This window comes from Mobula hypostoma, chromosome 24 (assembly GCF_963921235.1).
Source record: "Mobula hypostoma chromosome 24, sMobHyp1.1, whole genome shotgun sequence".
Lineage (NCBI taxonomy): Eukaryota > Metazoa > Chordata > Chondrichthyes > Myliobatiformes > Myliobatidae > Mobula > Mobula hypostoma.
This window is the reverse complement of record NC_086120.1, coordinates 49496485-49512169: the sequence shown is the minus strand read 5'-3', so window position 1 is coordinate 49512169 and position 15685 is coordinate 49496485. Positions and strand designations below refer to the sequence as shown.

The 15685-nt window shown below is 39.6% G+C and overlaps 1 protein-coding gene across 1 annotated transcript in view; it reads right to left on the bottom strand.

Moving 5' to 3' along the window:
• Positions 1–15269, bottom strand: part of LOC134337399 (mucin-16-like) — a 51075-nt gene extending 35806 nt beyond the window's left edge. Inside the window, exons 1-20 of the mRNA XM_063032367.1 lie at positions 15050–15269; positions 9568–9683; positions 9404–9471; positions 8862–9031; positions 8170–8196; positions 5919–6031; positions 5757–5824; positions 5294–5463; positions 4909–4935; positions 3721–3836; positions 3559–3626; positions 3101–3270; positions 2726–2752; positions 2138–2253; positions 1976–2043; positions 1519–1688; positions 1134–1160; positions 754–869; positions 592–659; positions 134–303 (exon numbers count right to left, since the gene is read on the bottom strand). Coding sequence (XP_062888437.1) covers positions 134–303; positions 592–659; positions 754–869; positions 1134–1160; positions 1519–1688; positions 1976–2043; positions 2138–2253; positions 2726–2752; positions 3101–3270; positions 3559–3626; positions 3721–3836; positions 4909–4935; positions 5294–5463; positions 5757–5824; positions 5919–6031; positions 8170–8196; positions 8862–9031; positions 9404–9471; positions 9568–9683; positions 15050–15269 — 2095 coding nt within the window. The remainder of the gene's footprint in view (positions 1–133; positions 304–591; positions 660–753; positions 870–1133; positions 1161–1518; positions 1689–1975; positions 2044–2137; positions 2254–2725; positions 2753–3100; positions 3271–3558; positions 3627–3720; positions 3837–4908; positions 4936–5293; positions 5464–5756; positions 5825–5918; positions 6032–8169; positions 8197–8861; positions 9032–9403; positions 9472–9567; positions 9684–15049) is intronic.
• Between the last annotated feature and the right edge of the window lie 416 nt (positions 15270–15685).

Sequence of the window (15685 nt, the reverse complement as noted above, 5' to 3'; positions counted from 1 at the left end):
AGCTACTGAAGGACTTGTTTGAGGTTGTATCTTGCACCTGATTCTGGGGCTGTGGAGTCAGCAGGTAATCCCCTACATAGACTGTGTGACATAGAATACAAGGAAGAGAATAAAGGAATGTGTGGATATGTACCAGATACATAGAGGCTGTCCTTTTCCAGTTCGTACGTCCCAAGTGTAGACATGTCATTGGTGTTCTTTTCAAATACGTCATACACTTGTTGGCTGATGACTCCTTCGATATCAGTCTCATTTTTGAACGAACAATTTGCTGTCACTCTGGTGCTGTCATCTCTTACCAGTCTGTTGAAAGGAGAATGAAATTTTTCCAAAGTGATTGACATATTTCTACAAAATCAATATTCAGTTTGTAAGTCTAAAAAAAAAATTCTCGTTTAAATTAAGGAGCTGAATTAACATTAAGTATATACTGCAGTCGGGACAGACACTTTCCAGCACTCTTATTGTGGTGCAAAATTTCTTGAACTTTTTGGTATCTGTGAAAGTTCGACTAGCTAAGTATTCTTCCAGCGTGACGCAAACGGAATGATTTTTAAAAAGTAATCTTGATGAAGTGTTCCCATTTCTTACCTGAGTGAGTGGACGACACATTTCAGGAATGTTGCATTGATGCGGCTGTTCAGGAACAGATCTGTGAGCTGTAGGGGAGAGAATCAATGGTTTATAATGTTTGATAAAATGGAATTGATAGACTGAAATGCGAACAGCTGCATAACTGGTTGAAGCTCTCACCTCAGTTGTAATCACTTTGGCCTGTTCTGATAGGTTGGATTGAATTTCCTCAAAGTTCGGCTTTTTTACAATAAATGACACATAATGCATAATGGGATTTGTTTCCTCGACTGGAGCTGTGGAATAAAAGCGCACAATTTACTTGTGGTGGCTTTGCTTAGTAGTCTCTTATCTCAAAAACATTTCCAATTGCTGGAATGCTGTACAGTTTTACAATGGCTCGAGATGTACCTATGTTCTATAAGGCATATATCTGCTGCCTTCGTTCATTAAAACTATCCTACTGGATATGGGGAGGAGGATACCTCAATTAACTGTGTATCCTGAATGCAGAGAAGGGACAAAAATATCTGACAACTACAACACAGGATCTTACTTACCAATGGCATTCGGGAATTCCATGTTATCTGCAGGGAAAAAGAGATTGTTATCAACAACACTATTACCGATCATTCTCATGTCTCAGCAAACTGAAATTCCTGTTGAATTTTTAATTTTAATTTGTCTGCCATTCATGTTCAGCCAGCATCTGTGGATACAGATTCTGTATCTCCTCTATCGATCTGCTGTCAGTCATGAATTTGTCTGTCACTTTAACGCCTCACCCCCGTGGTGTGAACATCCAGTGGTTGAGCTACTGAAGGACTTGTTTGAGGTTGTATCTTGCACCTGATTCTGGGGTTGTGACCTCTGCAGGTAATCCCCTACATAGACTGTGTGACATAGAATACAAAGAAGAGAATGAAGGAATGTGTGGATATGTACCAGATACATAGAGGCTGTCCTTTTCCAGTTCGTACGTCCCAAGTGTAGACATGTCATTGGTGTTCTTTTCAAATACGTCATACACTTGTTGGCTGATGACTCCTTCGATATCAGTCTCATTTTTGAACGAACAATTTGCTGTCACTCTGGTGCTGTCATCTATTACCTCTCTGTCGAAAAGAAAGTGAAGTTTTTACAGAGTGATTGTCAGATTTCTACAAAATCAATTTTCATTCTGTATGTCCGAAAAAAAAATTCTTTTCAGAGTAAGGAGCTGAATTAACAGTTAGTATACAGTGCAGTCGGGACAGACACTTTCCAACACTCTTATTGTGGTGCAAAATTTCTTGAACTTTTTGGTATTTGTGAAAGTTCGACTAGCTAAGTATTCGTCCAGCATGACGCAAACGGAATGATTTTTAAAAAGTAATCTTGATGAAGAGTTCCCATTTCTTACCTGAATGAGTGGACGACACATTTCAGGAATGTTGCATTGATGCGGCTGTTCAGGAACAGATCTGTGAGCTGTAGGGGAGAGAATCAATGGTTTATAATGTTTGATAAAATGGAATTGATAGACTGAAATGCGAACAGCTGCATAACTGGTTGAAACTCTCACCTCAGTTGCAATCACTTTGGCCTGTTCTGATAGGTTTGATTGAATTTCCTCAAAGTTCGGTTTTTTTACAATAAATGACACATAATACATAATGGGATTTGTTTCCTCGACTGGAGCTGTGGAATAAAAGGGCACAATTTACTTGTGGTGGCTTTCCAAAATATCCTCTTATTTCAAAAAACATTTCCAATTGCTGGAATGCTGTACAGTTTATACAATGGCTCGTGATGTACCTATGTAACATAAGGCATATATTTGCTGCCTTCATTCATTGAAACTATCCTACTGGATATGGGGAGGAAGATTTCTCAATTGCTCCTGTCAGTAGTGAAAGGATGTAGACATAGAAACTTCTTTTAGGACATATGTAAATGGAAATATTTTGTTTTTATTGGCAATGTAATTTCTCCATTCACTCATCTCTGAGAAAAACTTGGCGACCTTTCTTTCTGTGAATGTCTAGCGAAACTCAGAAGGCAACTTTTTAACGTCTAAATATGGTAATTTTACAGAATAAGTTATCTGTATATCCTGAATGCAGAGAAGGGATAAAAATATCTGACAACTACAACACATGATCTTACTTACCAATGGTAGTCGGGAATTCCATGTTATCTGCAGGGAAAAACAGATTGTTATCAACAACATTATTACCGATCAATCTCATGTCTCAGCAAACTGAAATTCCGGTTGAGTTTTTAATTTTAGTTTGTCTGTCATTCATTTTCAGCCAGCATCTGTGGATACAGATTCTGTATCGACTCTGCTGTCAGTCATTAATTTGTCTGTCACTTCAACGCCTCACTCGTGGTGTGAATATTCAGTGGTTGAGCTACTGAAGGACTTGTTTGAGGTTGTATCTTGCACCTGATTCTGGGGCTGTGGAGTCAGCAGGTAATCCCCTACATAGACTGTGTGACATAGAATACAAGGAAGAGAATAAAGGAATGTGTGGATATGTACCAGATACATAGAGGCTGTCCTTTTCCAGTTCGTACGTCCCAAGTGTAGACATGTCATTGGTGTTCTTTTCAAATACGTCATACACTTGTTGGCTGATGACTCCTTCGATATCAGTCTCATTTTTGAACGAACAATTTGCTGTCACTCTGGTGCTGTCATCTCTTACCAGTCTGTTGAAAGGAGAATGAAATTTTTCCAAAGTGATTGACATATTTCTACAAAATCAATATTCAGTTTGTAAGTCTAAAAAAAAAATTCTCGTTTAACTTAAGGAGCTGAATTAACATTAAGTATATACTGCAGTCGGGACAGACACTTTCCAGCACTCTTATTGTGGTGCAAAATTTCTTGAACTTTTTGGTATCTGTGAAAGTTCGACTAGCTAAGTATTCTTCCAGCGTGACGCAAACGGAATGATTTTTAAAAAGTAATCTTGATGAAGTGTTCCCATTTCTTACCTGAGTGAGTGGACGACACATTTCAGGAATGTTGCATTGATGCGGCTGTTCAGGAACAGATCTGTGAGCTGTAGGGGAGAGAATCAATGGTTTATAATGTTTGATAAAATGGAATTGATAGACTGAAATGCGAACAGCTGCATAACTGGTTGAAGCTCTCACCTCAGTTGTAATCACTTTGGCCTGTTCTGATAGGTTGGATTGAATTTCCTCAAAGTTCGGCTTTTTTACAATAAATGACACATAATGCATAATGGGATTTGTTTCCTCGACTGGAGCTGTGGAATAAAAGGGCACAATTTACTTGTGGTGGCTTTGCTTAGTAGTCTCTTATCTCAAAAACATTTCCAATTGCTGGAATGCTGTACAGTTTATGCAATGGTTCCTGATGTACCAGTGTTATATAAGGCTGTTTTCGTTCATTGAAATTATGCTACTAGATATGGGGAGGAGGATATCTCAATTGCTCCTGTCAGTTGTGAAAAGATGTAGACATAGAAACTTTTTTTTAGGACATATGTAAATGGAAATGTTTTGTTTTTATCTGCAATGTAATTGCTGCATTCACTTATCTCTCAGATAAACTTGGCATCCTCTCTTTCTCTGAATGTAAGGGGTTTCTTCTTTCATGTTACTTGCTAAGGCTAATAAAATGACTTCTCTGTAATTTTAACTGCTGAGGTAATGTTCTCTGTAGCAGCATGTTTTGTTTATAATTAGTGATAACGGGACTTATATTCATTTGCTAACCGATTGGGATAGATATTATTCTTTCCTGTGTATCTGAAAGCTGTTGTTTGCGTGGGATTTGAGAGAGAAAGCGTGAGGAGGATGAAGAGAGAAGACATGGCTTGAGGAGACGGTTTCCGGACCCGCTGGTCCTGGACTCGGGGCGGGAGCCCAGGGGCCAACTAGCGAAGGAGAATCAGCGAAAGGGATTCCATGAGCTCCAACATTTGTGCACTGGACATGTTTATGAGATTATTGTCGCCTTTTATTTGTTTTCCTTTTCTTTTGTTTCTCTACTAACCCCATACTTAAATATAAAATCTTAATCGTTTAACCACACATTGTGGACTAAATGTTATTTCGGGCTACAGATGTTATACAGGGGAGACAACACGCAGCATCCACCCAAACAAGAACACTAAAGTTTGGCCGGGCAGTGGGCGCCACCCCCAAGATCATGCCACTAAATGCAATGAGTCTTACATGAATATTTACCAAAACTCAGAAGGCAAATTTTTAACATCCATCAAATGGTAATTTTACAGAATAAGTTATCTGTGTTTCCTGAATGCAGAGAAGTGATAAACATATCCGATAACTACAACAGACGATCTTACTTACCGATGGCAGTCGGAGATTCCATGTTATCTGCAGGGAAAAACAGATTGTTATCAACAATACTATTACAGATCATTGTCAAGCCTCATCAAACTGAAATTCCTGTTGAATTTTTAATTTTAATTTGTCTGCCATTTATGTTCAGCCAGCAGCTGTGGATACAGATTCTGTATTGTTCTCTATGGACTCTGCTGTCAGTCATTAAATTGTCTGACGCTTCAACGCCTCACTTGTGGTGTGAATATTCAGTGATTGAGCTACTGAAGGACTTGTTTGAGATTGTATCTTGCACCTGATTATAGGACTGTGACCTCTGCAGGTAATCCCCTACATAGACTGTGTGACATAGAATACAAGGAAGAGAATGAAGGAATGGATGGATATGTACCAGATACATAGAGACTGTGCTTCTCCAGTTCATATATCTCAAGTATAGACACGTCATTGGTGTTCTTTTCAAACACTTGATACACATGTTCAATGATGACTCCTTCGATATCAGTCTCATTTTTGAATGAACAATTTGCTGTCACTCTGGTGCTGTCATCCATTACCTCTCTGTAGATAAGAAAATGAAGTTTTTCCAAAGTGATTGACATATTTTTACAAAATCAATTTTGAATTTCAATTTTTGCATTAAAATATTTTTGATGTTTAAATTCAGGAACTGAATTAACAGTTGGTATACTCTGCAGTCAGGACTGTATCTCTTCTGCATTCCTTTTGTCGGAAAAAATTCCTTGAACTATTGGGACATGTCAAATTTTGTCTATTTGAGTATTCTTAAATCATAACTCAAGCAGAATTACTTTCAATAAAAATAATCTTTCTGAAATGTTCCCATTTCTTACCTGAATGAGTGGACGACACATTTCAGGAATGTTGCATTGATGTGGCTGTTCAGGAACAGATCTGTGAGCTGTAGGGGAGAGAATCAATGGTTTATAATGTTTGATAAAATGGAATTGATAGACTGAAATGCGAACAGCTGCATAACTGGTTGAAACTCTCACCTCAGTTGTAATCACTTTGGCCTGTACTGATGGGTTTGATTGAATTTCCTCAAAGTTTGGCTTTTTTACGTTGAATGACACATAATATACTATGGGATTTGTTTCAACTGGAACTGTAGAAAAAAGGGCACTATTTATCAGCCGGATCTTTACATAATTAGCCCACATTTCGAAAACTTTTTCACAATCTGTACTGTTGTACAGAATGGAATTTGAGATATATATTTGTGCAAATCCTTCAGTGAAATTCTCTTGCAAGATGTTGTGATGAAGAATTCTGATTTGTTCCATGGAGGAGTTAGAAGATGTAGACATAGAAGCTTCATTTAGGTCATTAGCAAATGGAAATATTTGGTTTTAATTAGCAACCTAATTGTTACTTTTGCTCAGCTCTCAGACATTTTGTGAGTCTCCGTACCAATAATCAGAATGCTTCAGTTCACAACACTAGGTCTTGGAGTGAGAAATCACTGCAGCACAAAAACAGGTCCATCGGCTCATCTGGTCCAAGCAGACTGTTATGTTGTTTGGTCTCATCGGTCTACACCTTTCCTATTGCCTCCCTTCCATGTATTTATCTAAGTTTCCCTTAAATGTTCAAATTGAACCTGCATCCACCACTTTCACCCACAGTTTGTACTACACTTGCAGCACCCTCCAAGTGAAAGCTTTCCCCTCATGTTCCCCTCAAACATTTCACCTTTCACGCGTAACCGATAATTTGTAGTTCTAGTCTCTCTTAAACTCAGTGGAAAAATCCTGCTGGCATTTTCTGTATCTATGCCTCTCATAATTTTGTATGCCTCTATCAAATTTGCCCTCATTCTCCTATTTTCCAGGGAATAAATTCTTAACCTATTCAACCTTTCTCTTTAACTCGGTTCCTCAAGTCCCAGCAGCATTTTTGTAAATTTTCCTTGTACTCTTTCAATCTCGCTCGTATCTTTCCTTTAGGTATGTGACCAGTACTGTATCCAATACTCCAAATTAGTTCTCACTTATGTTCTATTCAACTTCAGTATTATATCCTAACTAATGTACTCAATACTTAGATTTATGAAGACCAAAGTTCAAAGTGCAATGTAAATTTATTATCTCAGATATACATGTCACCTTATACAACCCTATGATTTATTTTCTTTGTGGACATACTCAGAGAAAAAATAACCAATAACCATAATACTGGTACAATCAAAGAAACACTGCACCAACAGGGTGGACAACCAGGGTGCAAAAGGCTACGAACTGTGCAAATACAAAAAGAAAAAAAAAAGAAATAATAATAATTAATAAATAAGCAATAAAAATTGATAACATTAGATAATGAATCCTTGAAAATGAATCCACATTTTTGATAACAGTTCAATGTTGGGGTGAGTGAAGTTGATTGAAGTCATCCTCTCTGACTCAGGAGTCTGATTGTTGAAGATTAATAACTATTCCTAAAGCTGCTAGTGTGGGTCTCAGGCTCTGGAACCTTCTTCCCAATGGCAGCAGAGAGAAGAGAGCTTGAGCTGTGTGATGGGAGTCTCTGATATGGATGCTGCTTTCCTGCAACAACACTCCATGTAGATGTGCTTAATGGTGGGGAGGGATTTACCCGTGATTGACTGAGCCATATCCACTACAGACCCAATGTGCTAAAAGTCCTTTACTCAACCCTATCTAGCTGTGACACCACTTTCAAGGAATTATGGATCTGTATTCCCAGATTCCTCCATTCTACCGCACTCCTCAGTGTCCAACTGTTCACTGTGTAAGTCCTCACCTTTATTTGCATTAATTTCCATCTGCTATATTTCAATCCACCTTTCAGCTGGTCCAGATCCTGTGGCAAATTTTGATAACCTTTCTTGCAGTCCACTGCATCCCCAATCTTGATATCATCTGAATATTTGCTGATTCAGTTTACTACATCACCATCCAGATCACTGATAAAGATGACAAACAACAACAGGCCCAGTAACAATCCCTGTGGCACACTATTATTTACAGACCTCCTGCCGAAGAGGCAACCACCTACTACCACTCTCCGGCTCTCTTGAAAAACCTATGTCTAATCCAATGTACTACCTCATTATGAATGCCTGGTAACTGACACTTCTTGACCAACCTCCCAAGTGTGACCTTATCAAAGACCTTGCTGAAGTTCATATGAAATGATAATATTGCAGAGTAAGTGAGTTATACCACCATGAATGTAGAGAATGGGAAAACATTTCAAATAAATACAACAGACACACATACTTACCAATGGCAGTAGGGAGCTCTGTGTAACCTGCAGAGAAAAAACAATTGTAATCAGAACGAGGGGTCACAGTTTGAGGATAGAGGGGAAGCCTTTTAGGACCGAGATTAGGAAAAGCTTCTTCACACAGAGAGTGGTGAATCTGTGGAATTCTCTGCCACAGCAAACTGTTGAGGCCAGTTCATTAGCTATGTTTAAAAGGAAGTTAGATATGGCCCTTGTGGCTACAGGGGTCAGGGGGTATGGAGGGAAGGCTGGGTTCTGAGTTGGATGATCAGCCATGATCATAATAAATGGCGGTGCAGGCTCGAAGGGCCGAATGGCCTACTCCTGCACCTATTTTCTATGTTTCTATGTTTCTAAAAACACTATTACAGGTCATTGCTGTATCTTAACAACCTGAAATACATGTTGAATATTTAATTCTAACAGATCTGCTGATCTTGTTGACAAGTTGCTGTGAATACCTATTCTGTATCATTCACCATGAATGGTGGTGTCAGTTAAGAAAAATGTCTGTTCCTTCCAGGCCTCACTCGTGGCCTGAACAGTCAGTGGTTGAGCTGCTGAAGCGCTTTTGTTGGATTTTTCTTTGCACCTAATTGTGGCGCAGTGATCTCTGCCGATTATCACCTACAATAGACCGTGTATAGTAGATGGCAAGGAGGAACATGAAGAAATGGGTGGATAAATACCATTTACATAGAGGCTGAGTTTCTCCAATTCATATGGCCCAAATCTGGAAGAGTTCCTGGTTTCCTCTTTAAGTATATCATACACATGTTCTTCGTTGATGCCTTGTGCTTCAGACTCATTTTTGAACAAACAATTCACTGTCACTCCAGTGCTGTCATTCATTAGCTCTCTGTGGAAAAGGAAAGAAGTTTGTCCAGAGTGATTGACATATTTCTACAAAATCAATTTTGAGGTTCTATACCTGAGCAAAAACTTTGCTGACGTTTAAATTCAGGAATTGCTGGTCAGCACACACCATAGTCAGGATTTTGTCATTCCTGCACTTGTACTTCTGTGCCAGAACAAGCTGTAGTTGATGCTTAAACTCACAAGTGAATTCTCGTTTGGTACACACCGCAGGCAGAAATGTTGTTACTTCTGCACTGCTATTATGCAAAACTCCTTTTGAATTTTTTTGGAATGTGGCAAACTCAGTATTCTTATGTAGTGCTTATGGAGAGTGATTGAATCTCACGTTGAATGTAACGATAATATATTGTACCTGAATATATTCATGGTGCACTTCGTGAAAGTTGCTTTGATGTTGCTGTTCATGAACAGATCTGTGAGCTGTGGAGCAAGCGAAAAATGGCATATCATGAAGGATAAAGAAGAAATAATGAGGTGAAAATATCACCAACAGACTAACATGTACACCTCTCTCACCTCAGCTGCAATCTTTGTTGCTGGTTTTGCTGGGTCTGATTTCACTTCCTCAAATGTCAGTTTGTTTACAATGAACGATATGTTATATGGAACAGAACCTGCTTCCTCAGCTGCAACTGTGGAAACAGAGACACAATTTATTAATTGGAAAGCAACTCAGTTTTGTCATAGTTCACGATTGTTTTGTATTGATGGGACACTGAGCAGCTGAGACCAAAAATCTACACCCAGTGGCCATTTGATTAGGTACAACAGTACACCTGCTTGTTCATGCAAGTATTTAATCTGCCATTCATGCGACAGCAATTCAATGCAATAAAGCATGCAGATGAAGTCAAGAGGTTCAGTTGGTGTTCAGACCAAACATCAGAATTGGGAAGAAATGTGATCCAAGTGACTTTGAAAATGGAGTGTTTGTTGGTTCCAGACAGGGTGGTTTGAGTACCTCAGAAACTGCTGATCTCTTAGGATTTTACAGAGAATGGTGTGAAAACCAAAAACATCCAGTGAGCACCAGTTCTATGGACAAAAGTACTTTGTTAATATGAGAGGTCAGAGGAAAATGGCCAAACTGGTTCAAGCTGATGGGAAGGCAATAGTAACTCAAATAACAACGTGGAATGCAGAAGAGCATCTCGGAATGCTTGACAGTCAAATATTGACGTGGATGGGCTACAGCAGCAGAACATCACAAACGCACACTCAGTAGCTATGAGGTGTAGCTAATAAAGTGGTCACTGAGTGTCTATCCAAATGTATTATGCGCAAATACCTGCCAGATTTGTTAAATAGAATTCTGCAGGCAACAGACACAAATTCTGCTGGTCAGGCAGCATGTACATGAGGAAATGAACAGTCGTCATTTCAGGTCGAGACCCTTCATCAGAATCTTGGATTACAACTTGAAACGTTGACTGTTTATTCCCAAAAATAGATGCTATCTGATCTCTTCAGTTCTTCCAGCATTTTGTGTGAGTAGTTCAAGATTTCGTCTCACTATAGGAAAGATGTGGAAACCGTAGAAAGGGTGCAGAGGAGATTCACAAGGATGTTGCCTGGATTGGGGAGCATGCCTTATGAGAATAGGTTGAGTGAACTCGGCCTTTTCTCCTTGGAGCGAAGTAGGATGAGAGGTGACCTGATAGAGGTGTATAAGATGATGAGAGGCATTGGATGTGTGGATAGTCAGAGGATTTTTCCCAGGGCTGAAATAGCTAGCAAGAGAGGGCACAGTTTTAAGGTGCTTAGAAATAGGTACAGAGGAGATATCAGCAGTAAGTTTTTTACGCAGAGAGTGGTGAGTGCGTGGAATGGGCTGCTGGCGACAGTGGTGGAGACGGATACGATAGGGTCTTTTAAAAGGCTCTTGGACAGGTATATGGAGCTTAGAGAAATAGAGGGCTATGGGTAACCCTAGGTGGTTCTAAGGTAAGGACATGTTCAGCACAGCTTTGTGGGCCGAAAGGCCTGTATTTTTCTGTAGGTTTTCTATGTTTCTATGTTTCTGTTTCCAGCAGCTGCAGAATCTCTTGTGTGCATTAATTATGCAGGCTGTTATTTAACAAGTTGGCACGTGGCCAAGTGGTTAAGGAGTTCGTCTAGTGATTTGAAGGTCGCTAGTTCGAGCCTTGGCTGAGGCAGCGTGTGTGTCCTTGAGCAAGGCACTTAACCACACATTGCTCTGCGATGACACTGGTGCCAAGCTGTATGGGTCCTAATGCCCTTCCATTGGACAACATTGGTGGCGTGGAGAGGGGAGACTTGCATCATGGGCAACTGCTGGTCTTCCATATAACCTTGCCTAGGCCTGCGCCCTGGAAACCTTCCAAGGCGCAAATCCATGGTCTCATGAGACTAACGGATGCCTATTCTATATTTAGCAATTGCCGCTAGCATAAGGCATCAGAAATTGATGACAGAGTTATTTGGTTTGAGAATGAAACTAAGCATTTTTTAAAATTCATGTATTAGTTGGTCAAGTTTCTAATTTTTGAAGTTCATTGTTGTTTATTGCGGGGGCTTTTTATTTTCATAGGATCATAAGACATAGGAGCATAGTTAGGCCAATTGGCCCATTAAGTCTGCGCTGCAATTCCATCATGGTTGATTTATTATCTCTCTCAACCCCATTCCTCTGCCTTCTCTCCATAATGTTTGATGCTGTGATGAATATATCAACCTCTACTTAGTATATTCTCAATAACTTGGCCTCCACAGCCGCATGTGGCAATGAATTCCACAAATTCACCACTTTCTGACGAAAGGAAATGCTCCTCATCTCTGTTTTAAAGGGATGTCATTGTATTCTGAGGCTGTGCAGTCCTGGTCCTAAACTCCCCTACTATTGGAAGCATCCTCCCCACATCCACTCTATTTAGGCCTTTCAATATTCAACAGGTTTCAATGAGATGCCCCCCCATTCTTCTCAACTGCTCTCTTTCATTTAGAAGTTTCAAGGAAGTTTTGTTTTCAGGTGTTACTGATCTGGTCAACTTATAATCAGAATGGTCTGCATTTGGGCAAGTATTTATCTTCCTCCCTCCTTCACCCCATCACTAGAGTAATTTTATTTTATGAACCACATCGTATAAGACCCTGGTTAGAACACATTTCGAATATTCTGTTCATTTCTGGTCACCTCATTAAAGGATGTGGAAGTTTTAGAGAGGGTGCAGAGGAGGTTTACCAGGATGCTGTCTGGACCAGAGAGCATGTCTCATGAGGACAGGTTGAGCGAGCTATGGCATTTCTCTTTGGAACTAAGGAGGATGAGAGGTGACTTGATTAAAGTGTACAAGATAATAAGAGGCTTAGATCGAGTAAACATTCAGGGACGTTTCTCAGAGAAGAAATGGCGAATACGAGGGCGCATAATTTTAAGGTGACTGGAGGAGAGTATAGAGGGGACGTCAGAGGTAATTTTTCTGTACACGGAGAGTGGTGGGTGCATGGAACATGTTGCCGGGGCGGTCATAGATGCAGGTATGACAGAGGTGTCGAAGCAGATCTTAGGGGCCAGATGGTCTAATACTGCTTCTTTGTATTATGGTCTTACGGAGTTACCTGCATTTTCTTGCTTGATTAGTTGATGTTAAATAGGAAGAAAAGGTGGCTCAATAAGAAACATTTCATAGGAACTTTAAAAGAGTGACTGAGGGAACTGTCCTTTTGGAATGTTGAAAGAGGAAGATTTGGGTGGCACATTAGAGTTACAGCTTTCATAGCACCTTTTTAGTGCCTGTGATTGTGGTTCAATTCCCGTCACTCTCTATAAGCAATTTGTATTGTACATTCTCCCCCATCCGTATGGGATGTATGGGTTAAGGTTAGCAACATTAGCTTTTATTTGTCACGTGTACATTGAAACATACAGTGAAATGCATTGCTTGTGTTAAATCAAGTCAGCAAGGATTGTACTGGAGGCAGCTCACGTGCTTCCAGCGCCAACAGAGCATGCTCACAACTTGCTAACACTAACAAGTACATCCTCGGAATGTGGGAGGAAACTGGAGCACTTGGAGAAAAACCAAGTCACTGGAAGAACGTACAAATCCCTTATGGATGATGGCAGGAAATGAACCCGGGTCACAGGTGCTATAAAGCACCACACTAGACACTACACTACCATGCACCCCCGGCTCTGGGACGAACTAAATGGGTTCTCTATATATATATATATATCACTGAAACAAAATATAACTTCACACAGCCAACGATAGCAGATAGAGGGAAGGGTGAGAAAGAGTGGTGGGATTATGAGCTAAACAGAGGAAGCAAGGAGGCACTGCAGCTGTGTAGAGACTTGTTGAGACCACATCTGGAGTGTACTGTATTGTTCTGGTCTCCTTATTGGAGGAAAGACTTTCCTGCCTTGGAGAGAGTACAATAAATATTCTCCAGATCGATTCCTAGGGTGGCAGGACTGATGCATGAAAAGTACTTGGATCAATTAGGCCTACATTCACTGAGGATTTGATGAATGAGAGGAGATCTCACAGAAACCTGTTAAAGTTCAAATTTCAAAGTAAATTTATTATCAAAGTACATATGTCATCATATAACAACTTGAGATTCTCTTTCTTGCAGGTACTCACAATAGATACAAAGAAACACAATGCAGTAGAATCAGTGAAAAACTACAGAGAAGCACAGACGGAGAAACAACCAATGTGTATAAGAAGACAGACTGTGCAAGTACAATAAATAAATAAACAAGTGAACAAACAAACAGATGGATAGCTAGATAATGAGAACATGAGTTGTGGAGTCCTTAAAAGTGAACTGCCCAGTGTAACGGCTTTTCCACTTTAGAAACTCTCCCGGAGAAGTTTTTTGTCATTGGTGGATACAATGGATAGCCACCAGCTTGTGGAACAGTTCGGTGTCACAGTCCTAACGAAACTCTAACTGAACCAAACAGATAAGTATAGAATGGATATCTCCAATAGCCAGAAAGTCAGAAAACAAGGTGTGACATTTAGAGCTGAGGTGAGGAGGAATCCTTTCACCTTTTAGGTAGTGAACCTTGGATCTGTCTGCCACAGGAGGCAGTGAAATTTAATGAATAACTACCCCAGGCAGTCATTCAATATATTCCAGCCTTCCAATTTGGGAACAGTGAGTGAGTTGGAGAAGTTGACCAATGTGTAAAGGAGTTCACTTAGATGATCAATGAGAGAGGAACTGGTTGGGCAACTGAACAAGAAGGAAATGCGGGGCTGTAGGTCTTCAAACTCTGTCATTAGCTCTCTTCCTCTTTCCACAGTGCTGTTTCACCTACTCAATGTGTCTGACAATTCCTGTGCTTATTTTAGTAATAACGTTTGTTCTAATCTTTCTTGCTCAGTAATAACTATTGACATCATCCTATTGTCTAATGGACACATAATGATTTACATGGTATGGTTTACCATCAACGCCATGCTCTTGTCACTACTACCATTGGTCAGGAAGTACAGGAACCATAGGTCAAACATGACCAGCCTTAGGTACAGTTATTACCCTACAACCATTAGGCTCCTGAACCAGTGTGGATAACTTTTCTCACCTCAACTCTGAACCAATTCCATAACCTACAAACTCACTTTCAAGGACTCTACATTTCATTTATTTAATTCTTTATTTTTTAAAAATCTATGTACCTAACTTCTATCTGCCCAATCTGTCTTCTATTGAACATTGATTGTTAGTCAGTCTTTATTTATTGAGGTTGAGAGAGTGGCTTTTCCACTTTAGAAACTCCCCCGCACAAGTTTCCTGTCATTGGTGGATACGATGGATAACCACCAGTAATTTATGTACAGTATAGTTCTTCAGAAATGTTACTATGTTTCATTATTGTCCTGTAAGCGCCTGCAAGAAATGAATTTCAAGGTAGTATATGGTGACATATATGTACTTTGATAAATTGACTTTGACTTAATTCATAAAGATCTTGAATTTTTATCTTTCACAGACTACCGCTGAACACAATATTTCTTACCTGCTGCGGTTGTTGGTGAACTTGCCCCATGTTGATATCCTGGCAATTGACATGCTGGTATTTCTTCTTGGGTTCGTACATTTTCTGTCACAATTCTTTCTGGAGAACGTGTAGGTGTTGTTACAGCTGCCATAATTGTTGGAGAACTAGAGGATGCTTTTTGTTGATGTGCTGATCTGTCAGATATTGGAGTGTGTTCTTGGGTTGATTCATTCTCCATGGCTATTGGAGAAAATGTGGAGCTTTGATTTTGATGTTCTGCTTGGTTATGTACTGGAACATGGTCTTTTTCTTCTCTAGTCCTTTCTCCCTTTGTGTTAGTATCTGTTGGGGAAAATGCTTTGACAACATCCTTTTTTTGGAGATTTGTTTTGATTTCCTTCAAATTTGAAGTTATTTTGGATGATGCTTCCTTTTCCTCTGATGCTAGTTCTGAGGAAACTGTTGAAACAAAATTGATGTTTATTTTATACAGAGGAAGAGCATGAATCTTTATGTTCTTGAAAATATAGGTTTTATATGTTTCAAATGGGAGAAGCCTGAGGTTAGTCTCTTTCTTTCTTTCTTTACAATATTCCCAGACCTGTGGTATCCTGTCTTTACTGGGTCAAACCTTATATTGTAGCTTTGCTGCTG